General features: G+C 32.3%; 4 protein-coding genes and 1 pseudogene across 4 annotated transcripts; 2 read left to right on the plus strand and 3 right to left on the minus strand.

The window, feature by feature from the left end:
* Positions 1–78: 78 nt before the first annotated feature.
* On the minus strand, positions 79–21,828 carry LOC120121172 (annotated as a pseudogene).
* On the minus strand, positions 2,316–27,573 carry LOC120121173 (sphingoid long-chain bases kinase 2, mitochondrial-like). Its single transcript, XM_039140604.1, has 13 exons — positions 27,310–27,573; positions 27,133–27,209; positions 26,933–26,986; positions 26,757–26,816; positions 26,512–26,589; positions 26,282–26,328; positions 26,147–26,187; positions 25,954–26,038; positions 25,744–25,858; positions 25,480–25,602; positions 25,283–25,383; positions 24,555–24,716; positions 2,316–2,332 (listed from the first exon to the last, which is right to left on the minus strand). Exons 1-12 carry the CDS (start codon positions 27,497–27,499, stop codon positions 24,587–24,589), a joined length of 1,101 nt encoding a protein of 366 aa, XP_038996535.1. The 5' UTR covers positions 27,500–27,573; the 3' UTR covers positions 2,316–2,332; positions 24,555–24,586.
* On the minus strand, positions 9,022–10,627 carry LOC120121175 (heavy metal-associated isoprenylated plant protein 39-like). Its single transcript, XM_039140606.1, has 3 exons — positions 10,380–10,627; positions 9,900–9,975; positions 9,022–9,663 (listed from the first exon to the last, which is right to left on the minus strand). Exons 1-3 carry the CDS (start codon positions 10,383–10,385, stop codon positions 9,152–9,154), a joined length of 594 nt encoding a protein of 197 aa, XP_038996537.1. The 5' UTR covers positions 10,386–10,627; the 3' UTR covers positions 9,022–9,151.
* LOC120121176 (uncharacterized protein At1g01500-like) lies at positions 12,590–13,548 on the plus strand. Its single transcript, XM_039140607.1, has one exon. It carries the CDS (start codon positions 12,773–12,775, stop codon positions 13,181–13,183), a length of 411 nt encoding a protein of 136 aa, XP_038996538.1. The 5' UTR covers positions 12,590–12,772; the 3' UTR covers positions 13,184–13,548.
* On the plus strand, positions 14,399–17,944 carry LOC120121174 (protein REVEILLE 3-like). The gene is made up of 9 exons (XM_039140605.1): positions 14,399–14,778; positions 15,351–15,408; positions 15,480–15,603; positions 15,693–15,869; positions 15,960–16,088; positions 16,738–16,847; positions 16,986–17,045; positions 17,426–17,531; positions 17,620–17,944. Exons 1-8 carry the CDS (start codon positions 14,534–14,536, stop codon positions 17,525–17,527), a joined length of 1,005 nt encoding a protein of 334 aa, XP_038996536.1. The 5' UTR covers positions 14,399–14,533; the 3' UTR covers positions 17,528–17,531; positions 17,620–17,944.
* Positions 27,574–27,953: the final 380 nt, after the last annotated feature.

A 27,953-nucleotide genomic window follows, 5' to 3' on the forward strand; every position in this document is an offset into this window, starting at 1 on the left:
TTTTATCAATTATTTATCTATCTTTAGGTTAAATTACCTATTTGATTTCGTCAATGCTCATAATTATTATTATTTCAAATATATATAAAGCTCCTTTTAGACCAAACACTATAATTTGTATGAATGAATGAATGAATTCAATGGGATTGGATGATTGAGACATTGAAAGCAGGGATGGACAAAAAGGCTCGAAACCTAAAATTTTAAATTTTCTTATATTTTAGATTTTATTAATTTTTTTAATTTCATAATTCTTAAAATTTTATAATTTCACACTTCTTAAATTTTTTAATATAATTTATTAAATTCACAATCTTATATAAATTTTTACATCCGTTCCCATTGATTGAAAAAGGAGAGGAACATGATGGGAACAGCTCTACAAGGTTTACAATACGTGGGGCTTTTAACTTTTCCAACATTTTACCACTTCTAGTGGGTGGGTAAATTGTAGTGGCGAATAGCCCACATGTCGAGCACTGGCTAATTCGATTTTAATTTTATTTGATAAATAAATAGTTAGTTTTTTTATAAAATAATTATTCTCGACGATTAACTTTGTTTTTCCTATAAATCTATAATACATTAATCTTTAAAAATGAAAAATAATTATTTTAGAAAGATTATTTTTTGTGATTTACGTAATTATTAGAGTTTATATTGTAGAGATGGTTTTATAAAAATATTATAAGATATTTTACGATACACGGAGTTTTGCGATAAATACATCGGGTTTATGAAATAGAGAAAAGTTTATCACTTATGCACTTAGTAATCTTTATGTTTATAGTAAATTATTTGTTTATTTCACCCGTAAAAATATATAAAATAAATCAAGTTAAATATCGTGTCACGTGTGATTTATTTATGTTGATTCTCGAATTATATTTTTTGCTTATAAATTTTTGATACATTATACATTTCTTTTTTTATATATATTCATTTAACGTTGTTGTCATTTGATGATCTTATTTTAATTTAATGTAACAAAAGTAAATTTACGATACACCATTATAATTTTTTTTAGAGAAACCATGTATCTATCTCAATTATATATTAAAATTAGTAATTGTAAAAACAATTTTATTACGAGGAATAATACGAAATGTAAGAACGAAACTTTGACAAAATATTAGAAGGAACAAAATTGTTTCGTCTTAAAAGAATAAAGAATAATAAGTATTTAAACTTAAAATGGGAGAAAAAAATAGTTTGACAAATAATTAAACCAAAACGACCGAAACTTCCAACCCAAATGTGATGAAGTGTTTAAAATTTTTTTATATACTATAAAGTGTAGGTCGGGTGGTTTTCTCTGTTCAGGATCAAAACATATCTAAGACTCAATTGAGATTTACATAAGAATTTACAGATTGTCTACCAAGAGTGACGATGGTAAAATTCGAACTTGACTTTACAAACTCAAATTTCTTATTCTCAACCACTTGTATCAACGTTTCGCAACTAAATATTTGATTAGGTATAGAATAAATAATTTAATTTGATGGATTTTCATTTGGTCTAAATTTGTTGGCAACCTGCATCTACCTGACACAATATTTACAAAAATATCCCTATATGTGCAAGTTTAGATTTTCCTATGCTCATTGTTTATTTTTTTGCTATTTTTTTTCTTCTAAATGATACACTTTAAATATAAATAATAAAACAAACCTAAAAGATAAAAATATTTAAATATAAAACCTTATTACCAAAGCTAATAGCTTGCAATTTCAAGGCGAAATTGATCTAATAAGTCAAGCGGGTAAGTAAATTAGTTCATTAAATCAACCTTGATTTTATTTTTGAAATCTACTGCAAATATTACAGTGCAGGATAAACTCGTCATGTTCACATGATGAATTTATCAAAATAATATTTTTATTCAAACTCATCACGTTGATTTGATAAATTTTAAGTCAATGTAATAAATACTAAAAATCTTAAATTAATTTTAAATATGACTTAATAGCTAGTTTTTCTACATGTCTAGTCTATTGGGCTAATTTTACCGCAATCTGGAGGGTAGTAGCAATAGATCACTTTGTACTTTTCGGTCAATTGGAATAGAAAAGGCCCATTATTTAATACCCAAAATTTTGATTAGTGATCAAAGTGCAATTTTTGAAAGTTTAGTGATTAAAATATGAATTTATAAATTTTAGGGACCAAAAATATATATTTTTAAAAGTTATAAATTTTGGTTTGTAAATAAATAGTCTGTCCCGAAATAAATGTTTTCGTGGGAATCAGAATTTTTATTCGGGATTTGTCCTAAAAGCTTTAAAGCAGTAAAATTCGATAAGAAATTAGATAATCGAATCGAACAGAAATTTCATGAAAATTTGAAGGATGCTAGATAAAGATTGGAAATATTATGAAATTTAGCATGAATAAGTGGAATTAAAGTTAATTTTCCTTATTTAGCTGAAATTGGAAATATTTAGTGACTAAATTGTAATTTTTAAAAATTGCAAGGCCAAAATAGAAAGCCATCTTCAAATTGATTAATCTTTGACTATGGGATATTTTAATAGAATATACTTGAAATGACAATGGATAATTATCACGGTTCATTAATAATAATTTTGAGATTTCTCATAAATTAAACTTTATATTTAATTATATTAAAAGGTGACAAGTGTTTTAGGTTATAATTATCAAGGAAAATAGATGAAAAATCAGCTTCTTTTCTTTTTGTTGCTGCCGTGAACTCCATGCTCAAGAGGTGAGGATTTTCAAATTTATTTTTAGGCTTATTCGATCTATTTTTGGGTTAAACTATTAGATAGAGAATTAATCATCTTGAAATTTTCTATCATTTGATATGAAAATTACATGAAAATCATGCTTGGATGATGAATTTCATGAATTGGGTGGTTGAAGAACATGTTAACTATGGTTAGAGTTTATTGAGGTCGGTGGAATTTTGATTCAATTTAATGTTGTGATGATTGGAATAGTCCGAATTAGATGTAAGGAGGTTGAATTAACGTTCCATTAAATATAATCCATATTATTTTACAATTATTCGACGTAATCTGCATTCCACCTAATAATTTTTTTCTAAATATCATTAATTAAATTGTTAAATCAAACGAAATGAAGATAATTTAAATAATTAAAGCCGTAATATTAATAATCTAGTCTATCTCTGTATAACACTCAAACTGTTCAGTGATCACCACAAAATTTAATTCATAATACAGTGGATAAAAGTACTTCAAATTATTTAGGCTTAATGCCTAAATAAGTGCTCAAACTATTTTTTTCACCAAATAAGTGCCTACGGTTTTTTATCCATCCGGGTGACTAACGTTACAAACGTTACTATTTTATGTGTCTAGGTCATCAAAACAGTTAGTTTTTCCCTTTAAGTGCCACGTGTCAATACTTGGTAATTTTGAAATTTATTTTTTATAAAAATATTATTATGTTTATAAAAAATCCTAACTTTTCTTATATTATAAAACAAACCAAAATACTAAATTCTAACCTTAATCCGTGCTGGCGCCTTCTCCGGTCACCAACTCCGTCGTCGACGTAGCCCTTGACATCATCCTAGTTATATGTTGTCATAGTTGTCACTGATTCACCGTAGAAATCGTGTGAGATCACGATTTTCATCATAGGATTCATGAATTTGTGGTCTATTGATCGTCAACCGGTCACGTTTTCATAGGGGTTACGGTCGTCAGGGGAGGGGAGGTAGTGAGGAGCTTCTTCGACGGTAAAGGGCAACGATCGACGTTGGTTTAGGGGTTGAAATGAAAGTTTTTAAACTTTAGGGGTTATTTTAAAATTTGTATTTTTTTCTTTTTTAAAAATATATAACTTTATTTTTTTAAAATCATATATAAAATTTTTAAATTATCAGGTGTTGACACGTGTCACTTAACGGGAAAAACTAATGGGCTGACGACCTGGGCTCCTAAAAGGTTAATATTTGTAACATTAGGCACCCGGATGAGCAAAAAAAATTATAGGCACTTATTTGGCACAAAAGAGATAATTTGGGCACTTATTTGGGAATTAAGCCAATTATTTATAACGGATATTTTATATTTTCATTTATGGCATGTTTAAACATGCATTATCTTCTAAATTATAAGTAAGAAGAGATCGGAAATTTTTAAATAATATTTATTAAAAATATACTATTTAAAACAAAAGATTTTTCTAATGTCAAGAGCATGTTTACGTTATAAACTAAAGTTGAGAGTTTATTTGAATGCAAAATAAAATTTAAAAAATAAAACTATAAATGAAATTATAAGGAAAATAAAATTTTCAATGAGATGAACTATTTTGTAACGCAAAATACATATTTAAAGATTGGGCTTTACCACAAAACTTTCAATTAATGTGTTCACCCTTAACCCGCAAATGTACTCAATTACGAGTTAAAGATGTTACATTAACTTTTAATCACTTTGCAAAACTCAATCGGGTCAAATTTAAAACTTTTTGAAAACTTATTCATTCCCTTTTTCATAACATTCATAAATCACATAGCTTTAAATTTTAATAGTTTAACGTTAAAATCAGATCTGATTTCAAGTAGTTTGGTAATTCGACACCGAATCATATTTAAAATGAAACTGCCTAAAAACTACCTACATAAAAATCCATTTCGATAGGATTATAATTATAATTTCATAAATTCTTTTCCTGGTGAATATTAACTATAGCTAATAACATATATACCATGTATACTAATTTATATAACACAACCCGACTTATAACCAAACTTTTCAAAGCAACGAAAACACACATAATTAATATGCATGCTAATTAGATAAGTCAAAGGTAAGATGTCTTACTGATATTGATATTATGTATGATTTTTTTGAAAAGATGCTCGAGATGCTCCTCACTTCACGTTCTTTTCTATGTTCAAATCTACGCATGAAAATCATCACACGCTAAGTAAAACTTAGTGAAGCAGTAACACAACTGAGAAATAACATAGAATGTCAAAAATTACATTAAAAAAAGAAATATAAATAAAATCATGAAACTTCCAAACCGGACTATACAAGCCATTTTTCTTCTCCAGGAACCTGAAAATCATTATCTCATAATTTATCAAAATCATATATATCAATATCAGACATTACAAATGTTCCATTTTTTTTTTCATTCGTATATATTTCAGAACTTTCATTTTCATGTTCTTTTCTTTTAGATACTTTTCACAACTTTCACATTTACTTTCATATCCCAACGTACACAACTGAGAATATTAGGTACACGAGTCAGAACGAGTGTGTGCACAATAAGTAGTCATAATTGCTTAAATTGAACGCAGACGTAACTACTAAAATTGAACACAGTCATAATTGCAAAATTGAACGTAGTCATAACTTCAAAACTGAACGCACCCTTGGTGAAACACATAAATATAAGTACTGTAGAACACAACATCACTATATTGCATAATAACTTATATATCGACAACTCACAATGTCAATACATCGTGAAGCTCAGAACGCACAATTAGTGCAAAATAAATGTACACAAAGGTACCAAAACGCACTTATAGTGCAAAATACACAATCACTCAATCTCATGGTATGTCAATTGTATCACTAACTCTCAATGCATATACAATGGATTTTATAATTCAAATCAAATATCAAATGCCATTAAAAAATAATCATAACATAAATTAGAACAATTTGGCAATTCATAGCCGAAATCAATCTTAAATCATTTTAGAAAATATTATGAAAATATTTCATAATATGATTCAAAATTCTTTTTCTATTAAAAACATTTGATGTTGACTTATCACAAGTCTTTCTCAATCATAATAATTAAATTAATAAACTGCATTCACTTGACATTTTATATACAAGTCAAAATATAAGCCTCACTAAGCTTTAATATGATCCTTCATTTCGATTATGAAATTTATCACAATTTTGTATTCTGGTAGTTTGCACTACCTTCAAAGAAACATTATTTTGCATTAATACGCACACTAAAAAGTTATTCGTTTATACCAATGGAAGCTAGACTCAAATACGAATCTAACCATATAATGAACGTCTTCTAATTCAATTTGTACAATTTATAGTGATTTTTCAAAACTGACTTACAAAAATTGTTTTGAGCAGAATCTGATGCCTTGTTTTCTGATCTATCCTAAATTAAAAATTCATATCTTTTTGTCTACACCTCGAAATCAATATTCATTTATTTTAAACGAAACTAGACTGATATACAAATCAAACGGTATAGATATCATTCTCTAATAACTTCTTTTTAATTTATGATGATTTTATAAACTTATGGTTCAAATCATAATTTCTAGGTAACTTTCCCTGATTAACACCCTTAGCTTATTCCATAATTTTATTAGCTTACCAAATGAACATTTATACATGAATCACAAATCACACAATATTTAGGATTCACTTCTTACTATAGTAACTCCATCATAGGCTCAACGCAAGTCAATGTTCATTCGATAACATAAATACACATTAAATATGCACTCACCTGTGTGTTTAGCTTGCAACCTTCCTTAGAAATTCACATTTCATCCTTAAGCTTCTCCTTAGCTTTAATATTGTTTGATCCTGATTTCAATCATAATCTAAATGAACACCATTTGCAAAATATATACGATTCAAACCACATGTTAGAGTCTTACTAAAATATGCACACATTAGAAAATAAATTTCTAAAAATCGTTTGATGCTCATTCGATATAAATTCTATGTCACAACATAAATGTTTACCTTAACACTTCTAATTGACCATTCAAGTCCCTTTTTCCTCCCCTAAATTCATCAAAACTCCACATAACATTTTCACTTAAATTTCCAAGTTTTCCATATTTGTGATTTGATCCTCAACTTTTACCAATTTTCCAAAATCAAACCTCTAACCATGAATTGTTTTTAGAATTCATATCAACTTTTCCATTTAATTCATAATGATCCTTCATTCTTAATCCAACTTAAAATTCCAACATTAAAATTCAACATTGAACACCTTAATTAATATATTTATATAATAAAGTCCCCCAATTCTCAAAACTTGTAAAGTGACCCTTTTCTATTTTAAGCTTCCAAATTGATCCAAATCAATCTCCAAATCACGTATGAACATTTTTAATATAAATTCTAGATCATAAGAGATTTTTAACATTTTTCCTCAATTTTCCCTTTTTGGCCTAAAATCACAAAGTAGTTAGGTGCATGCAATGGGGTTTCGGTGGATTTAAAATTGTCCGGATAAACACAATTGGGGCATGCAATGGAACATGACGTGATTATGACATCTTATCTAAATAAATAAGATTATTAAAAATAATTTTATTTGATTAATATAATTTAGTTATAAATATATTAAATTTGCTCGTTTTAATTTATAAACGAGTAATCGAATTACTTGAACTGTATTGACTTATAGTAACAAAATTATTGATAAAAGTATAATATGAATACATGAATTATATTACCAACATCAATGGGTTGGTTTAAGTGGTAGCCAGGTTGATATCATTTAAGTAAGTTTCGAGTGCAAGTTTTTGTTTGTACAAAAAAAATCCATTAAGAGACTCATCCATCAAATTTAGGTGTACGACCTGGACCGGTCCAAATTAATCAAAACATAACTTTAGGAACCGAAAAGACAAAAAAAAATACATATATTATATTACAAATTATATTTTGATTCTTTTATTAAAAATAAATAAATGAAAATTTAAATAAGATATTCTTTTAGGCATAGAATGTACATTTAGTTGGTTAGTAAATTGTTTATTCATATTTTTTAGGTCATGAGTTTTAATTTTTTTTTTCGGAGCACAATTATTCTATCTTTCCCTCTAAGTAGAATTAGAATTGGACTTAAAATTTATAAAAAAAAAATAGTGAAAATGAAGAAAAAAAAGTAAATTTTAAGCTTTGTAATTTTATTTTTAGTTGTATACGTAATACCTAAATAGGTGATTTGTCTATTTTCCTAATTTAAAGTAAATAATGGACATTTAAAATTATCCATATTTCACTACCGAATCAACAAATTCAATAGAATGGCTCAATCTATAAAAGAAGACCACATTTATTTTAGGGATAAATAATTGCATTTAGTGGTTAAGATAAGTGTTTAGAAGTTTAATGTCCACACGACTTTCTGCTTTGTCACCAATCCACAACATCAATGACCAGGATAGATTAGGCTCCAGAGTTGGCTTATTTTTTTACTTTTTGTATACAGGTTAGGCCTAAGACTTGGATGTTGATAATTTCCCATTAATTAATAATATATTTTTTATTTTTTAATATTAAATTATTATTATTATATCAATTTACTCATTTAATGATGTTGATACTTGATAGTTAAATTTATCTATTTTTAACGATTAAAATCATACATCGTGTTACACTAGTGCTTATGACATTTCAAAAAATATTTTATTTTAAAGATTAAAAACATATATAATATTTATAAATTTAAAAGATTTGGAATTTTTGGAAAATATTAAATATGATTAAAATTCTAAATGTTATAAAATCATTTTTTATAACTAAATTTGTTAAAATATTTTTCCTTGAAAATCAGATATTTTTAAAGATATTAAATATTTTCTTTTTTTTTAAAAAAAATATTTTGTCATGTGACACTTTTTGATAATGTAATTTGATATTTTCTAATAATAATTAATTTTATAATTTTAAAAATTTTATTGGCTGTAAAATAGTTCATAAATTTAATTATTATTTTCTTTAAGAACACAAAAACTTTTCGCAACTCTTTTTCTTTATAAAGCACTCGTAAATCTTATATATATGCGCATGTTATTATAAGTGTTGATTGTATATTTTTATTATAAGATGTAAACTGGAAGAAGAGGGCTAATTTACAACCTACCTCTAAACTATTTTTAAGAGATCAAATAAAAAGTTGGCATTTTTCTATACATAAATCTACATGAGCAAACTGAATTGGATTCAAAAGAAGCACAATAAATTGCAGAAATGAGAAATGGTTGATCAAAACAAGTTCAAAGTTTCCATTTATTCACTCTACAACACCTTAACTAATACATTAAAACCAAAATGGATTACATTACCAAGGCGCACCATCACCATCCATCTATATACACACACTCTTTCTTTTCCTTGGTTCGCCTTTAACAAATAACACAAGCATTTGGATTCTCTTCAATGCTTTGAACATAGTAAGAAGTGGTCATCTGTGGATTGTATGCTCTGTAGGCCTTGACAAGCTCCAAAACCGGGTCCACCGGTGGCTGCGGCTGCAGCTGTTGCTCCTCTTCCTTCTTCTCCTCCTCTTTCTTAGCTTCTTCTTCTTTCCTAGGCTCCTCTTCCTTCTTCGGTTCTTCTTCCTTCTTCGGTTCTTCTTCCTTCTTCGGCTCCTCTTCCTTCTTCGGTTCCTCTTCCTTCTTCGGTTCCTCTTCCTTCTTCGGCTCCTCTTCTTTCTTGGGTTCCTCTTCTTTCTTTGGTTCTTCCTTCTTTGGCTCCTCCTTCTTTGGTTCTTCCTTCTCCGGCTCCTTCGCTGGCCCGACCGATACTATACTGGTCGACCAGTTCTTGCGTAATTTGCTCACCACATTCACAGCATCAACCGTTCCGATCACCGTCAATTGCTTGGCTTTCATATCCATGGCAATGGAATCAATTCCTATCAGGCAAAGCAATGAGAAACACATGCTAACTAATCAACATGTCAGCACAAAAGAACAACATAGCATGTAGAAATCAGAGGAATTAAGAATCAATAACTGACAAGATGAAGAATTTGTTGTCATCAAGATCCCCAAGAGGGTCTTTTAACAAATAACAATCCAATTAACAAGTCCCATCATTTTCTGTGTCTTACTACAAGTAAACGCATAATAATAAAGGTCACGTATGTACCTGAAAGAGTTGAGACTGTTTTGAAAGCCCTGTGCTTGGCTTTGTCATCATGCAAATCCAGCTTCAGCACAATCTTCTGCATTAACAAAAAGAGATCTGTTTCAGTAAGCATTAAAAAAATTAGTCATTTTTTTTATTTGAATCATCAAATAAGATTGCAAAAAACCTAATATCCTTTGGATTCATAGAAAAAATTACATCCCGCAAGCAAAACCCAGAATTTATATTTTATTATAGCCGAAAAGATTAAAAAAATTAAAAAAAATCGGCGAAAGAGACACCATTGATTCTTAGGGTCCATTAAATTCAGATTTTAATAATCAAAACCGAATTCAAGAACAAAGCCTTACGATTCTCTTCAAAGTTCAAACCCACGACAAAAGATAAGAGACGGAGAAAACGAGACCAAATTAAAAAGCAAACGAATAATCGGAAACCATTGAAGGAAAACAGAGAGAGATCCCAAAGGAAGAAGCAGACCTTCATTCGTGATGAGCTTTGAACGCTTTCTTTTTCCTCTATTTTGAGGGATTCTGAGAAAGTGTTGCGAAAGAGAAAAGAAAGGGTGTTGAAAGCAAGAAAAAGAAGGGGAATAAGGCGGGATTTGAAAAAATAATAGAAAGGTTAGGACAGATTATAAAGGGAAAAAAATAAAGAAAGTCCGAATGAAAACAAGAAATGCAGAATAGGAGAGAGAAACAAAACGTAGGCAATGAAGAGAACAGAGAGAGACTGAACTACTATCGAAGAAAGTGAAAACCAGCGGGGAGAGCTTACAGATGATTTATCAATGAACTCAAAACACGACCAGGTAAAATGATTTTAGTGCAAACTACCATGCCTATCTTTAAATCTTAAACTACAATGTTCACCGCTCAATTTCTTCTCACTTTCGTTTTACACATTAAACTTTAATTTGTTTCAAAGCGATCCTTGCTTTTGTATATAATTACATAATTATTAATTTATTTTATTTCTTTTTTTTAATGATTTCAGATTTTTTAATAAAATAATATGATACATATAAAATTAAAATTAAAATATAATATTTTTGATTTCTTATGTATCTGTTTGATTTAAATTTTATTTTTGTTGTGTTTCATTACATTTATTTTATGATTAATTTTGTCAACATATTTTTATTTATATTTTTTTATGTTTTCTATTAATTTTTTCAAACAATTCGATATGATATTTTGTTGTACAACTCATATATGTAACATGAGTGAAATAAAAAATAATGTAGTAATTACACACAATTACACCGATGTAAGTATGTATATCTGTCAATATTTTGATACCTAAATATAACACCCCAAACATCGGGCCAGTGACTAAAATGTAAGGAGTTAAAATTTGGTGGTTTAAATTGAATAAATTGAAAAATTCAAGGACTAATTTTGGAAATTTTGTTTAGGACTTTATATCAAAGATGGGATATTGGAAGGGCATTATGGTCTTTTTAAATGAAAGAAATTTTATATTCCTTTTTAAGGGATATAAAACATGTGGAATAAGGAAAGGTATCATTCTATACATTATAAGCTCTTGTATTTTTGTCGAAAAAGGAACATAATTACGTGGTGATTAATGATCATAGTGAGGGTGATATATGATTTCGGATTTAACAATTAAATTAATATTTCATTTAAAATTTAAAGAATAAATTATTATTTTATTTTAAATTAAAAATTAAATCTTTTTATTAATCTGTTATATTATCAAATTAATATTTATAATGTCACAATGATCAAAATGCTATGAATCAAATATATAAATAATTAAAACGATATTGTTTTAAATTAATGTAAAAATAAACACACCTAAAATAAAAGTGACGATTTTGATGGCAAAATTTTTTGAATAATATTTTGAAAAAAAAATCGTCGAATAACATTTAGGGTGAATTATTTGTTGAGATAAGGTGAATGCTATAATATCGTGTAATTCATGTAATGCTTATGCATGGCACATGGAGCACCATGCGTTAGTTGTTGTCTCTTTTCCCTCATATTTTTTGAATATAAGGTTTAGGGTTTATATTTAGGTATAAGAGTTATAGTTTAGGGTTTATGTATGATTTAAGGGTTAGAATTTATGAATTAGGGTTAGGGTTTATGGTTTATAGTTTAAGATTTGGATTTAATTTGGACTATTTAATTTTAAGGGTTCAATATTTGAATTTATTTTTTTGTTGTAACAATGTGGAAAAAGTAATTGTTCGAATCTTAAACCCAATATTTATTTTTTTATTGTTTACAATAATAGTCCAAATTAAATTTAAATCTTAAGCCCTAAATCTTAAATTGTAAATCCTAAACCCTAACCCCTAGATCATACTAAAACCTTAAGCCCTAAACTCTAATCCTTATACCCTAAATCTAAACCATAAACCTTAAATAAAAAAATCAAAATATAAAAAAACTATGTAACGCATAATGTTGCATGCGTCATGCATGGGTATCCCATGTTAATCTATGTGTTTTATATGATAATGTAGCATTCATCCTATTTCAACAAATGATTTGTCCCTAGATTTATTTTTCCAAATCGTTATTCAAAAAATTCCCCCATTTTGATAGTTTATCAGAAAATAAATGCATTGTTGGGCTATTGTGTTGATTGCCTGCAAAATATTAGACCCACAGTAGACGGTGGATTTTTAAGTTTTAACCATTGCCCATTTCCTCTTTCTTTCTTTGAATGTATCGCCCAAACCCTAAGTTTCATTGGTTTCCCTACGAGTTCTCGTTTCGTTATTCATGTTTATCCCCAAATTTCATTGATTTCTCAATCATTTCCCAGTTCTCACCCTGCTAAAGCCATGGGCTATCAACAGCGTGATCCCGAAAACCTCATATCCCTACGATATCATGAGCAATTTCTCTGCGTGGTTGGAAATCCGTCTATTTTACTTTCGAATCGCGCCCTGCCTAGTTGACAGTGTGCCGGATCACCTCACCCTCTGCTACCTCTGCCGTGAAATTGGTTTCTCCCTCGAAATCCCGGCTTCTGATTCCGCTTCGTTTACCCTCCGCCACGACCGTCTCAACCGAGAATCATCCAAGGTCACTTATGTAAGCACGGATAGCGTTCGCGTCACGGGAGGGTTTGAATTCGAGGTGCACGAGAATGGAAAGATGATGCCGTGTGGCTCTTTGGAGAGGATAGAAGGTGAATGGAGCATGAAATGTTATATGGCGGCAGCGGTAATGGAGCCTGGGAATTCAGTTCTTTTTCAACTAAAAATGGGGTTTCAGTGCCTGGCATTGAAGTTTATATAGTGGGGGGTGTTCTGCGGGTGTGCCCTTGATATTTACCAAGATTATACCTGCTCCTTGGAGGAAAAGTGGATCTAGGCTTAGTTCGACGCTGGATGCAAATCCGGAGGATGAAAAGATTGACGAAGGGAATAATAAAGGTGGAAATGAATTGATTAGACACCGCAATAAGCAGGTAAAATTGGCATTTCAAGTGAGTGAAGTGACTATAAATCCATAATGATTTTTGATTCCATCATGTTAAGGGAATTGTGGCATCCTGTGAGAAACATTGATTGTTTTAGAAATCTTACAACAAAGATTTTATTTATGGCCTTAGCACATGAAGAATGTTATTGCTCTTATAATTATGCAGAGTTGAATTGTAATGTTGCTGGCTTTGTGTTGTATGGTACATGGTGGGATGTGGGAAGTTTATTCTGTTCTTCGAGAGTAGGTGCCACAGATATGCACTCGGATGTTTTTAGGGATGCAATGTCATTGCTTTATCTGTTTCCTTATAAAGGATTGCTGTTGTCTGTTGTCCTTATAAAGGATTGTTGGTGTTGTGTATATATGCAGTATTCTGTATGTTTCAATTCGAGGCGTTTTAAATTTGTAATTTATTGTAGTTGTATCCTGGATCAAAGCATTGATCATGAGAGAACAAAAAGTTGAGTTTCAAGTAAATTCTATATCGGCTTTTTGGTAAGCCGAAACGTGCGGGTTGACGTTGGTTGGCTTTTTATTACTCAGTTGTCACTGACTCACTCACGTCACCCTTGATCGGATAACGATAAAATGATAAAATGAGAAACAGCCGTTTAAAGTTTTGTTGCCAATAGCTAGTTTCATTCCATTGGGGTTAATTTTATAAAATTAATAAGATGAATTGAAAATGAATGGATATTAAGGATTACTAGTATTAAGTTTCACTTTTTAAAGTAATTTCTCAGTAAAAAAAGGGGGTAAATCCAAGGTATGCGGGCAAACCAAACCGGTAAAACCTGCCCCTTTAAAGGCGGTGGAGAATCCTAACTGCCATGCCTAGTAAAAACCCTATTTTTTATCTATTAAAAAAATAAATAAAATGGCACTGGGATCCGCCACTGCCTCCCCTTCGAAACTAATGGTTTATATTACTCCACGTGTACGGCCGCGCCTCTCCCCTGCTTTAGGTAAAATCCAGAAATGTGATTTTCTCTCCTTTTATAAAGCCAGGGTTAGTCAGTTCCTCACCGCGTTTGGTCTGACTTTCCGAAGAAGGAAAGAACGAACGAACTGGAACCGAAAAAACGAAACACAACGAAGCTAAGCACTGAAATCGAAGTCGAAATCAAAGAGAAGCTAAAGGTTGCGAATTTTTCAAGCTTTATGGTGTCCGTCAATCCCAACCCTGCTCAAGGTTTTTACTATTTCGATCCCATTAATATGGGACTCCCCGGTGCTAATTCTGTGCCGCCACAGGCTCCACCTCCTCCCCCCACCTCCACTGCCAGCAACACAACCGTATATTCCGACGATCCCAGTAAGAAAATCCGGAAGCCGTACACTATTACCAAATCTAGAAAGAGCTGGACTGAGCAGGAACACGAGAAGTTTCTCGAAGCTCTTCAATTGTCAGTAAATTTTCTTAATTTTTCTTGTTTGGATATATCTACGTGAGACACACAAGTCTCCTTCTTTTTGTTTGTTTGTTTTATTAATCTTATTTGATTGCTGGGAATTATTATTTTTTTAATTGGGTGTTGTTAATTCAAGGTGAATATGTAGTTAAAATTCTTGTTTGTAATGCTTAGAGTTTATGTTTTGGCGGTTTTTAGTTCAGCTAGCGTGGTTTAGGGTCTGCAACTGCAATGAAAGTGGATGCACCAAAACTATCTCAGACCGCAATTTGAATCTCCGGTCTGCACTCTGCACCACTTTTATTTATATTCTTGTAATTTATTTCAATGATTTGTTTTTGTCCTCTGCAAAAAATGACCTTTTGTTGATGAGTGGCTGGGATAAGATATTGATTCTAAATCTGCACTTCATGCATGTGGGATGAAGTTAATTGAATGCAAACATTTTAAGTTAGTGTTGGCCCCCATGGTACTTAAACATTGAGCAAGTCTGTTGCCTTACATTTTAGAGGCCGACTTTCTGGCTCAAGGTGTTGACTTTTTTAATTTTGTGTTACTCGTTTTAGATTTGATCGTGATTGGAAGAAGATTGAAGCATTTGTTGGGTCAAAGACAGTGATCCAGGTAATTTGGAAGATGTCATGAATTCTTTCCATGCATGTTTTACTGAATGTATCAATGGATGCTCTTGGCAGATCCGTAGTCATGCACAGAAGTATTTTCTAAAGGTTCAGAAAAACGGGACTAGTGAACATGTACCTCCCCCTCGACCAAAAAGGAAAGCAGATCATCCGTACCCACAAAAAGCTCCCAAAAATGGTCAGTATGGCCAGCATTTCGATATCATCTATATCTTCCTTTTGTAATTCTTGATCTTGAATTGACATTGTTATTTTGTATATGTATAGCTTCTGTTGCACCCCGAGTTTCTGGACCATTTCAATCTTCATCTGCTTTGCATGAACCTGGTTTTACATACAGACGAGATTCATCATCAGTGCCTGGAAATCTGATTGCCCCTGCATCTTTGCCTTCCTGGAGTTTCAACTCTGTGCCACCTGTCGCTGTATCTCAAGTGACTAAAGGTTTATTTAATTGTTTCACCACTTTTTTTACCTCCTTTATACTTCCTCTCAAATCTTAAAAGTATAACGTATGGTCATGTATGTATGTAGATGATGCAGTGTTAGCTGGACCAACTGTTGTGCATAATTCTTGTTACAGTAGTAGTAGTGAAAGCACACCCAGAACATGTTCATTTGGTGAAACAGTTGACCGGGGAGATCATTGGAAGCCATCTAGAGGTTAGCGTTTTATTTCTACCTTGGGCTTCATACTGGTATGATGTACCATGTTTGCATGTCTCTAAGCTATGACGTCAAGAAACATGTTTTCTCATGCATGCAATTTCTAGGAAGTTTAGCTTCTAAATGGAAGCTTCATGCCACATCTTAATATCTGCTATAATGTACCTCAACTAGGGATTTAACCCTGCTGCTTATTACAGAATTAAGTGCTTGTTATCAAGATTTAAGCCTGCTTGGTTTGACATATTCACTTTATACTTGATAAACTTTATTGTTTACTTTTCTCATCTATTTTAGGTTTATCTATTGTTACAAAATATTCACTTTTCTCCATTTGCAAGGAAATGATCATGATACTTACATTAAGAAATCAATTTTTTTTTGTTGATGTTATTCTGTACTCCCTTTCTGCTCTTTTCAGTTTTTCCCATATCTATTACAGGCAGACATGATACTTGTGGATTTTGAATCGCATAGTCTTAACACAGCAAAATGCTTGACTATTAACACTTGCCGTAATTGTTAGTCTAGCACTGGGTTATTAAGATCACAAGATAATTAGAAGTTGTCCTGAGCAGAATTTTGTTATCACACCCTGAGGTTTCCTTGTCCCAGTAGTGATAGGTTTGCTTTCTATATGATGCAGTTCTGCCAGATTTTGCTCAGGTCTACAGCTTCATTGGCAGTGTCTTTGACCCTGGTTCAAGCGGCCATTTGCAGAAGTTGAAGCAGATGGACCCAATAAATTTGGAGACTGTATGTCAACCTAGATGACGTCAATAATCTTCTCCTCCTCCCTCTCTTTCCCCCCCCCCCCCACAAAAAAAAAAGGGGGGGGGATGGTTGCTTAAATGCTTATGGTTAACTGATGGTGCTGTTCTCGCCTCTTTGCAGGTTCTGTTGTTAATGAGAAACCTCTCTGTCAATTTGACAAGCCCCGAGTTTGAGGATCATGTAAATTCTCTTTCCTTATCTTCAGCATGTCTTATATTAACTGTTTGCTCTTGCAATATATTTTACATTGTGCATGAAACAGTTTTTGATGGAAAAGTCTGCACATCTATTGGTGAAATAAGTTTGAGTCTGAACTGATTACTCGATCTCCTATCTGTATTTTAGTTGTCTTGTATAACACCTTGTGATATTGTTCTAGAGTTATTTGTTACCCCACTTCTTGGCTTCTCTTCTGTTCTGAATTCAAGTTTTGAGCCAAGAATTTAGCTATTATTGCCACTTCTGGCTAGTGTCGAAAGATCAAATGCAACGTCTGTCATCTCAATCATCACAATGTATAGGTTCGTTTCCTTACTGACTAATAATAAAAATCAATGCAGAGAAGGTTGCTTTCGACATACGATGCCGAGTCTGGAGGTGTTAAACTTTCATACAATGACATCCGCTCTCTAAAATCAGCAAGTGCTGTTCCGACAGCATAGTAAGGTAAACTTTGGTGTCTCTGAAACGGTGCATGTCCTTTTCTTTTTATCGTCGGCTCATTCTCATTTCATGACATGATTGAATGCCACAGGTTGCGGGAGTAAGATCCTGCACGTTAACTTGCTAACAGAGTTAGATGTGTGTGTATGTATGTATGCATGTGTGTGTGAGATAGCAGGTGTGATCTTCCCAGGACTTGGCAGCTTATAGCATAGCTTGTAAATTGGTGTTTCTTTAAGCGTCTGCATATCATAAAAAAAGCATCAGTTAGAGGCTACCATGTAGAGAGAGAGAGAGTATTGAGTGCTTGTTTCCCGAGTTTTCGCTGTATAATATTTTTTGTTTCAGAATTCCTCTCTGGGGTTTTGATACTGAAATAATAAAGTTAGAAAGTATGGGGGTTTGAATTACGGTCTCCATTTTTTCTAGGCACCTAAAACTGAAGCAACTCTCTTTGAAACATTGCTTGAGATCATAATCATTCTATAATGTATTTATTTATTATATTCCCATCCCATAAACTCAAATAAAAAAAATCTTATAACAAATTTTATTTTTAAAGAAGGGTAAATTATAAAATTGGTAACTGAATTTTACTCTTCCTCCTATTTCACTCGATATACTTTAAATCTTTTCAATTTTCTTACTGAATTTAATACATTGGATTTTTTTGTCCACGGATCTGTTAAATAGTTAACGGTGTTAAAATGAGCAGTTATATAGATACAAAAAGACGTTATTTCGGTGAAATTTTTGTTTTTTAAAACGATGTTTTTAACAGTGTCGTCAAAATAGAAGAGCGAGTAAAGTTTAGTGGTAAAAAACTTAATGTATTAAGTTCGACGAGGATATTGAAAATTTTTAAAGTTCGGTGAGCAAAATAAGAGAGCGAGTAAAATTCAATGATGAAATTTGTAATTTACCATTTAAAGAAATGCATCTGAAAGATTATAATTTTATGTCTTAATTGCAATCTAAACGACTATTTAAATAAAGTGGTGGACTTAATTTTTATATATTTAGATAAATTGAAATAAAAAAAAATTACATGCTTAATTAGACAACTTGATTAATATTCAACTTCAATGAAATTAATAGTATTTATTTATAAAAAGATACAACTAAATTTATCGAGTCTGCAAAGAGAACTAGACAAAGAATGACAGCAAAAGAAATGGCAGGGGATTGTATTACATTGACAAAAACCAAATGATTCTACAGTCATGTTTCGAGGATCATGTTTTGAGAAAATGCAACGTAATTCTGTTTATCCTTGTAGCCTGGAAGGGATTAATGAGTCTTGAAGGCATAATCCTCAACACATTGGGTCAGGGTTGAATTTTAGAGACTCCCTGTAGATGAGCTCCTTAATATTTTCTTCAGTAAAAGATGGTTGCTCAAAATCAAAACTGAAAGATGTAGGGCAAACTGGCTCCTCATTTATGTCATGTAGTGGTGCCAAGTAAGGGTGACAGAGCCTCATCCACTGCAACAAACAATATATGCTTGAAAATTTTTTAATGTTTGAACAAAAGTTCAGCACAAAATAGAAGGCTGTGGCTTGAACAGAAGTTTTACCTGTAATGCGCCTATGGGGATCAAAGATGAGCATCTTTTCTAGCAAATCAATGGCACCAGACATGTTTGGGAACCTAGCAGAGAAATTTTGCCTTGGGTATTGTGGAAGCTGCCTAACATATCTTCGGGCATTGTCGCTTCGAAGGAACCCAAGGCTGGAATCATCAGGAGAACTTATAAGCTATTCCAAGGAAAAAGAAATTATTTACGACTTACCTTACTTGAACTTCCATTCAATATGCACAAGGGAAAACTGTGTTCGGTTTTTGGGAGATAGGAATAATACCGATGGCATTTCTTACGACACAATTATTCATGAAATAGGAGCACCATTAAAAGAACAAGCATGTTATGATCACAATCAAGTGCAGAGTCAATATCAAATTTAAAGAATTAGAAACAGATGTAGAGGTAAAAGACTAATGATAGATGACGTTAAAAGCAAGTCCCAAGCCAATGGATGATCTCGTCTTTAGAATTAAAAGTTATGTACTACTGAGAAAGCAAAATGCATCATGGAGTCTCACAATCAAAGGGCCAAACTTATAACAAATGACATGGTAGGATGCAATTAAATGATTTCCGGAATATGAGGAATAGTAAGGCGTTAAAGGAATATCTAAAGAGTTTCCAGGTATATTCATGAGAAAAATCTAGACACCATACCTCTGTGATAAGCTTCAGCTGATGGACATAATCTTTGCCGGGGAAGAGGGGTTGTCTACTCATGATTTCACCAAGTATGCAACCCACAGACCAAATATCAATCGCAGTGGTGTACTCAGAACAATTAAGAAGCAATTCCGGTGCACGCTACCAACGAGTAACTACATATTCTGTCATGAAATCAGTTTCAGATGTCCTTGCAAGCCCAAAATCTCCAATTTTAAGGTCACAGTTTGCGTTTAGAAATAAATTGTCAGGCTTTAAATCCCGATGCAAAACATTTGCGGAATGTACATATTTGAGCCCTCGTAGAACCTGATATAGAAAGTACTGCAAGAATAGACTGCATAATCAACAATATTTCCAGCTTCTATGCTACTCAATGGGAATCATACCATGTTCCTAACCAAATATGACAAAAAACAGCACGAATATCCCAACATATTTTATACAAACGGAAGTAATTGATACCAACCCGACAATGATCATCTACCAATGATTGATTGGATCGTATGATTTGATGAAGATCAGTGTCCATCAATTCATAAACGATGTAAACATCATTAAAGTTCTCCCTCTGTGGAGGCCGTATGATGTCCTTGATGGCAATAACCTGAAGACAAATAAACCCAGTTAAACTATAATTCCACAATCAGCATTGACTACTTTAGCAGAACCTCAAATCATTATTGAAATGCAGATTTATGAAGCAGAGGAACGTTATACCCACGCCTAACAGTAAGAAAGTAACTAAAAAATTATACATCTAATATGAGAATTTAGTTAGAGATTTGCATAGGCATTTCTAGTTTTACTTCTACCATTTCATCGAATAATATAAAGAATGATAACGGCAGCTCTTTCCGGATTACGGAAAAGTGTGGTTAGATCGTGAGTTCTAACAATTAAATGAATAGGAAAGGTTTAAGCACAATATCAGAAGACTGGCCCTTGCTTAATGGTTAAAAGTTACTAGGGTGTAAAGATAATCCTCCTCGGAAACTCAAAATAGACAGCAAAGTTAACCCAAATTCCTATAATTAAACAAATTAGGGTAAAATGTGATGTTAATGTCTCCATTTCAAGTATGGTCAAAGCCTTACATGACGAAGAAAAAATAAGTGTTTCATTCCCACTGATTGTATACACGGAAACAGCAGGAACCTGACCATTGCAGTCAGCAAGGAGCCTAACAATTAGGGGGGTCTATTGTTTAAACAGAACTTACATTCTCATGATCCAGGTGACGAAGAAGCTTGATCTCTCGCAATGTCCTTTTGGCATCAATCTGGTTATCAAATGCATTACCGATTTTCTTTATAGCGACCTCCTCTCGTGTCTCTGAGTTAACAGCAGCACTAACAAAAATGGGAAGGGGGGCAAACCACATCTCATTTTCACATTATTACTAAAAATAGATCAGCAAGCCTAATAAACAGAGAGGTTACTTTCTTGCAACCCCATTCACTTCAATGGGGTTATAAATTTTGCAGCTTAATATCATTAAAAATGCAATCACGCAGCAAATACAGCTAAAAGATGATAATCAGAGCCACACTCCCAATGCTATATGGCAAATTATTAATTCACCATGGAAAATAAGATTATATTGCCCTTAAATCAGAAGAGAAAAAACTATCAATCTAAACACACAGGCCTTAATATTACAAAGTCCCCATCGAAACATGTAAATAACTTAATAAAATCAATAGATATAATATATATTTCCAATTCCTGAACTATCAAGTAGAAGAGACGAAGAATCAACATAAGAACTTTGAAGGAAACAAAGCTAAAAGAAGAACAAAATCTTACCAGACAATACCGTAAGCACCACGGCCGATGGGGCGAATAGGAGGAACGTATTTTGAGGGAACTTGGAAGAGGTTACCATAAACGTTGTACTGAACATAGAATCCACCATGAGTTGATATACCTTTGATGCTGTGATCCCCAGACCCTGAGCTCGGCTCCATCAACATGAGTTCTGGATTCGAATCTTGGATACAACCCGGACCCGGCTACCAACCCGAAATTCAGAAAAATCTTCTGCAGTAGTGTTGATAACAGCTGAAATTCAGAGAGAGACGAAATGAGGGGCATAATTTGGGAGAGCGCGTAAGTAGGCGTAAAAGTATTCTATTTTCATTTTGGATTTTTCAAAGATGAGAGTGTGAACCCTTTGAACAAGAAAATTTTTGAGTCTTCCCTTGAAGATTCCACCTTCAATTCCACTCTATTTATTTATTGGTTAAACCATATAACATAATTATTTTTTTATTCCACTTTGAATATTTAATTATTTTTTAACTCACATCAGTCTAATTATTAGTTTTAATTTATTTCGATATTCTATTAATAAAAAATTAACGATGATACTGACGTCTTATCATAAAATAATATCATATCATTATTAAAATATATCATGTCAATAATTTTGTTAATAGTTTTAAAATAAAATTAAAACTTAATGTTAATGTTAAGCATGATTTTAAAAAAAAATAGACAATTAAAACAGAATAAAATATTGTAGTTTATCCTTTTTTATTTGAGTAAATTACACATTTATTAACTGAATTTTACACCATCTCCTAATTCACTCAATATATTTTTAATTATTTTCGATCTAATCACTAAATTTTATACATTAAATTTATAACGGGTTATAAGGTGGCTAAATTAAAATATTTTCTAATTTTCATCTTCTTCTTTCTCTTACCTCTCCATCTCCCACTTCACTCTTGGCCCGTTTCCTTACCTCCACCATTATCGTCGGTGCATGCATCCATCAATGCTCCACAACAGTCCCCCTTCTTCACAATCTCATCGATCGTCTCCTCATCCACCTCACAGTCACGCGGTCCACGTCGTCCTCTCGCACACATGTACGACCATAGAAGGTAGATAGTTTTATTTACTTCAGCAACAACTCCCCAGAGCTTCATTCCAGGAGAAATATTCTTAATGGTTATTTTAATTGCATATCTAGATGCTTATCAGTAATGCCATAACTGATTTCTTCATCTACGTGTTCATCATATATTCGCCATATCATACTCCTAGTCGCCAACATTCCTCTTATTATATTTGCAGGAGCAAAGCGCAGAGTTCCTTTGGGTCTCGAAGACGATGACCAATGCTGGTATTAAGAACTTCAATGCAAACATAAGGCGAGGAATAGATGAAAAGCTTGAGTAATGATTTTAGGTGCGTAGATGCAAACATATATAGTGAAGTGCAAGTTTGCGTTGTAGAGGAGTAAACGAGTAAGGAAGATGCCACGTCATCAGAGTTTAGAAAAGAAAAATATCGAGCGATAAAAAGATTTAATGTATAAAGTTTAATGACTAAATTTAAAATCTTAAAGGTATAATAAGTAAAATATGAGAGAGACTATATTTTAGTGAGTAAACTTTAATTTACCCTATTTATCTTGTTATTGTTTTTTTTGTATTTTCTCTTCCAGTACAGAGCTGGCACAAAATTTTGGTGAATCACTGGTGATTAAAAACAAGGTGAAATATATCGGCGATTCTTTTTATTTTTAATCTATCTTATTTTAATCATTAATTTAAATTCAAGAAAAAAAAATTATTTAAATTCGAGAAGAAAAAATAGTAAACGATAATTTAAATATTAAAAATCCAATTTTTAATTATAAAATGTGAAAATATATTTCGACTATTTGACATGATTTAAAATTAAACTCAGATTGCAAACTAACATGTTTAACTTATAATGATATTTAATTCAAATTCGGGTAATATAACTTATATAATTTATAAATAAAATAATTTCAGGTACTTAAATAAATCTGCATAGCTAAATTCAAATAATTCAAAAATATAGATATTTGATCCGTTGTGATTCGTAATGGTAGACTACGCATTTAATATATAAATTATTAGTTTTAGTACCTAAAATTTTATTTTTATTTTCAAAATCATACCTAATATTTAGTTTTTGTTTCATTTTAGTATCTCGACATTAAAAACTTAATGCATTTAGTAACTAAACTATCAATTTTGATCAGTTTTAGTACCTAAACTTTCATTTTTTTTCAAAACATAACATTAAATTTTAAACATGAGTACTAAAATAAAACAAAAATTAAACTTTCTGTGTGATTTAAAAAAATTAAAAAATTAGATATTAAAATGAATTAAAACTAATTTAAAGGCTAAACACGTAAAGTAAAAATAACCAATCCTACAGCATAAATGTAAAAAGGCCTAACGATAAAAGAAAAAAACACTCTTTAACACTACTTGCATAAATGATTACTCAATCTTTTTTTAATATTATAATCTTTCGATATTATAAATTTTTATCAAAACAGAACATATTAAATATAAATTATTAATTGACTATTAATCAATTTATATTATTAACGTAATATTTTTACGTGTTTTAATTATTAACTTACTCATGTCACATTATTACTTTGAATAACATAACATATATCACATCAACATGTGTTCACGGTTAATCATTTTTCATCCAAAAGAGAGCTAAAATATTTAAAAGAAAAAAGGGGCAAAATTTGAGAGGTAATTGTCATTATGCAACGTAAAAAGAGGTCGCCAGTAATGGTGAAAGATGGTGCTTTCTCAAAATTTACCCATCATAAGCACAATAATTTAATACTTTAGGAAGGGTAACACGATCCACAAATGACTCATCTCCATCATTGTCTATATTCCTACTTCTAAGCTTGATGGGAGATCAATTGCTTGTCTTACTCAACTTTATGCATTGAGATGCATAGTTTCGGATATCGGATCAAAAACAGATGTTTATTATGGGGGTTCGACTCAGCAAATCATCTCGATAGCAGCAGGTAGAATAGACAACTTCCTAGGAAGAAATCCTAAATGTTCCCCATCAGACTGAACGAAAATGCTGCCGCTGCCGCTGATGTCATCTACTTCGATCGTATAAACACTGCAACAAAAGAAAACAGCCTCGGTTTGTAACTTATCTATATCGATACCATCTCTTTTACAGTTTTAGGCTTAAAAAAATCCCATTGACGTCAAGCTTCATTAAAACTCAACAGATGACATATTATTACTGCCCTAAACATAATAATTCAAGGAAACAGAACATAATGGATAGCTGCCCTCCAAAAGTTTGAGGACAACAAGGTTATTGGGCCATCATTTCTTGAGTTTCATCGCTCCTATCATTATTAAAGCGAGCACCAAACCTTGATATAGTATTAAAGATTTTCAGGGCTCAAATAAGATATAGTATTCTAGATTTTCAAGGCTCTAAAATATGAGTGGAAACCCATCCAAGGAAAATGGTGCATTGAAGAGTTTAGAAGCAAAACAAATCGACCATTAAAAAAGAATGTTATCAACCATCTCATACTTTGAGTTAAGGTTATGAACGATTACTCATTCAATAAAGAACACATAAATCAGGAAAGAAGACAACAAAAGGGAGAGGGCACGCAGAAAGGATACCAAAATAATGCTGCAAGACCAAAAAGAGATGATGCTTACTTTCTTGAGGTCACATTTTTCACGGACAAATGTGTCCCATTGTATAGCTTGTGCAGTTTTAGAAGGAAGTCATACCACTTGAAGTCCTGAAGAATGACAACCTGCAAAGTGTAGGGCAAATTTTAAACAGACTATCATTGTACCTCAGAATTAACAAATACTAGTTATCACATAGATGAACAGAAAAACTATTTCACCTCAAAACTTCCACTACGAGGATCGGCATTTGGTGTAATTTTCATGCCACCACCGAAGTACTTTGCATTTCCAACACAGAGGGCTGTCACTTGAGAGCACGTTTGCCACTCACCCTCATTTACCTGTATAAAGTACTATTATGGTCAAAACTCTAAACACTGTCATGTGAAATTAAGCATGATAAGGGCTACAGCATAACCTAATGTATCAGCTCATAGAAGCACCTTTGAAAATGGAATACATTTCAGATCCCAAGTGTATACCTTGATTCTAAGATCCTGGTTACGGTGGCCCATAAAGGCTTGCAAAGCACCAATAACATAGCACAAGTTTCCAAATTTCTTGTATCTTGAAGCATAGTAACCTGCCTTTGCACTCCTGTAAAATTCCACAAAAAGACTGCGGTGAGGATAGTGAAATGAGCTTATGTTTTATCAAGGCTTATTTCTAAAAAATGACCAAGTGAACCTTACAGATGGATATCAGCAACATTTATGAAATAACAAGATCCTTCCCCTTCTCTGCTAATGACACCAACGTCAATTCGTGATCTCACCCCTAAGATACAGCAGCATCAGGAAATCCTAGGAAAGTAAAACCAAATACTGCTTGTATTTACTAGAAATTAACAGGGGAGAAATAGATCCAGAAAGGGCATTAAAATACCTTTAGCAATTCGTTCTATGGCTTCACGGGGATCATTTTTCCTGAGAAAAACAGAACAACAAACACTTGACACAAAGCAATAATATCATAAAATCTTGAAACAAATTAATCTACACTGGATAAGCACAAACTAACCAGCCCAATGTTCGGGCAAAATCTGACCCTGTGCCCAAGGGAATGAGCTGCAAGAAACAGAAACATTGTTATATGTTCCTCAGAAAAAAAATATCAAAAAGATTACTGGCAAGCAAGCAAAGAAAATTGTGCAAGAACATATAGATTCACGATTGTCAATCATCAGAGCCTGGCAAGAATCCTTACAAAAAGAAAGGGACAAGAAGAAAAAGGTTAATGGGAATTCTTACTCCAAGAGCTGTTGAATGAACAGCCTCTATTTTCTGATGAGCAACAGGTTTCCCATCCCAAAAGAATCCATTAACAACCTGCTCATCATATCCAAAAAAGGATTAAACAAACTATCATCTACTCTTCTAAACTAAAAACGCAAATAGAAGGGAGAAATATAGAAGATGCTACAAGATTACAGCGATCTTGGAACCATATTTGATTATATACTTCAAAATGAAATAGAAAAAAATAAAATATGCACCTCATGAAGCGTTCCATCACCTCCAACTGCAATGACAGCATGAACACCCTCCCTTATAGCCTGCAACCCATTACCCGTTTATAACTTTCAAATATATATAGCGACTCTTAACTCCAACTCAACCTCATAGTCTCAATTGGGAAAAAAAGAATCGTAAAGGAGGCCGTTATTCCTACCTCTCTAGTAATGTCAATCGCATGAGAAGGACCAGAAGTCAAAGATTCACATATCTGCCACACATGTAAAAGAGTTTCAGCAAAATTCACCCAAAAAAACACACTTTGAACTCTCATTTGAGTGGCAAAAGACTGGCAAAAAAGGGGGAAAAGATTTAATTAAGCGATGATTAATCGAAAAAATGAAAAATCAAACTCACGTTACAATCACTACCGAGGCGAGATTGAAGATAAGGAAGCAGTTTCTTCCACTCTTTACCGGTTCTCCCATTAGCACCTGCTTCAAATCCCTCACTCAATCAAGCATAAGAAATCCGGGAAGCAAGCCATTTTCTCCGGAAACAAACAAAACAAAAAGTGGGAAAAAGAAGAAAAACCTCGAGGATTGACGACGAAGACTATATCACGGCGGCGGATGGGAGGAGAGGAGGAGACGCCGCGGAAGACGGAGTTGTCGGAGGAGAGATCAGAAGCCATGGGGTTCTGGGCTCTCAATACGAAAGGCTTAGCAATCGGGAAGCGTACCCCGACAAAGGGCGCCAGCAAGTGATTAAAATAGCAAATCATAGTGGTTGCAGTTGCAGAAGAGTTTTTTTAATTGGCCTCTCGCGCTTTAAGAACAGAAAAGGAATCTTTTTTTAACACTTGGGCGTTTCCCCGTTTGATTCTGGGTTTAAAAAAAATCAAATTATAAGCCGCGACTGCAACTTCTTCAATCGAATTGAAGGCCTTCATGTGAAGACAAATCGAAATGAGTAAAGATGACGCGGTAGTTGGATGAAACAGGGCCCACGCTCCTCGGTTTCGTCGCTGTAATCGTGCATCGTTCATCCCTACTCGAGAGTTGAGAGAGGTAAAATAGACCCACTGAATTCAAATCTTTTCCCTAGTCTTGGGTTTGATGAAATTGGAGGAGGATAATTTGGCAATTTTATGAAATAACCAAACTAGCAGTTAAAAAAATTAGGCTACGGGATATAAATAGTAATCCGATTATAAGATATTGTTTGTCAAGATTTTT

This window comes from Hibiscus syriacus, unplaced genomic scaffold (assembly GCF_006381635.1).
Source record: "Hibiscus syriacus cultivar Baekdansim isolate YM2019G1 unplaced genomic scaffold, ASM638163v2 tig00110361_pilon, whole genome shotgun sequence".
In the NCBI taxonomy this organism is placed as follows: Eukaryota; Viridiplantae; Streptophyta; class Magnoliopsida; order Malvales; family Malvaceae; genus Hibiscus; species Hibiscus syriacus.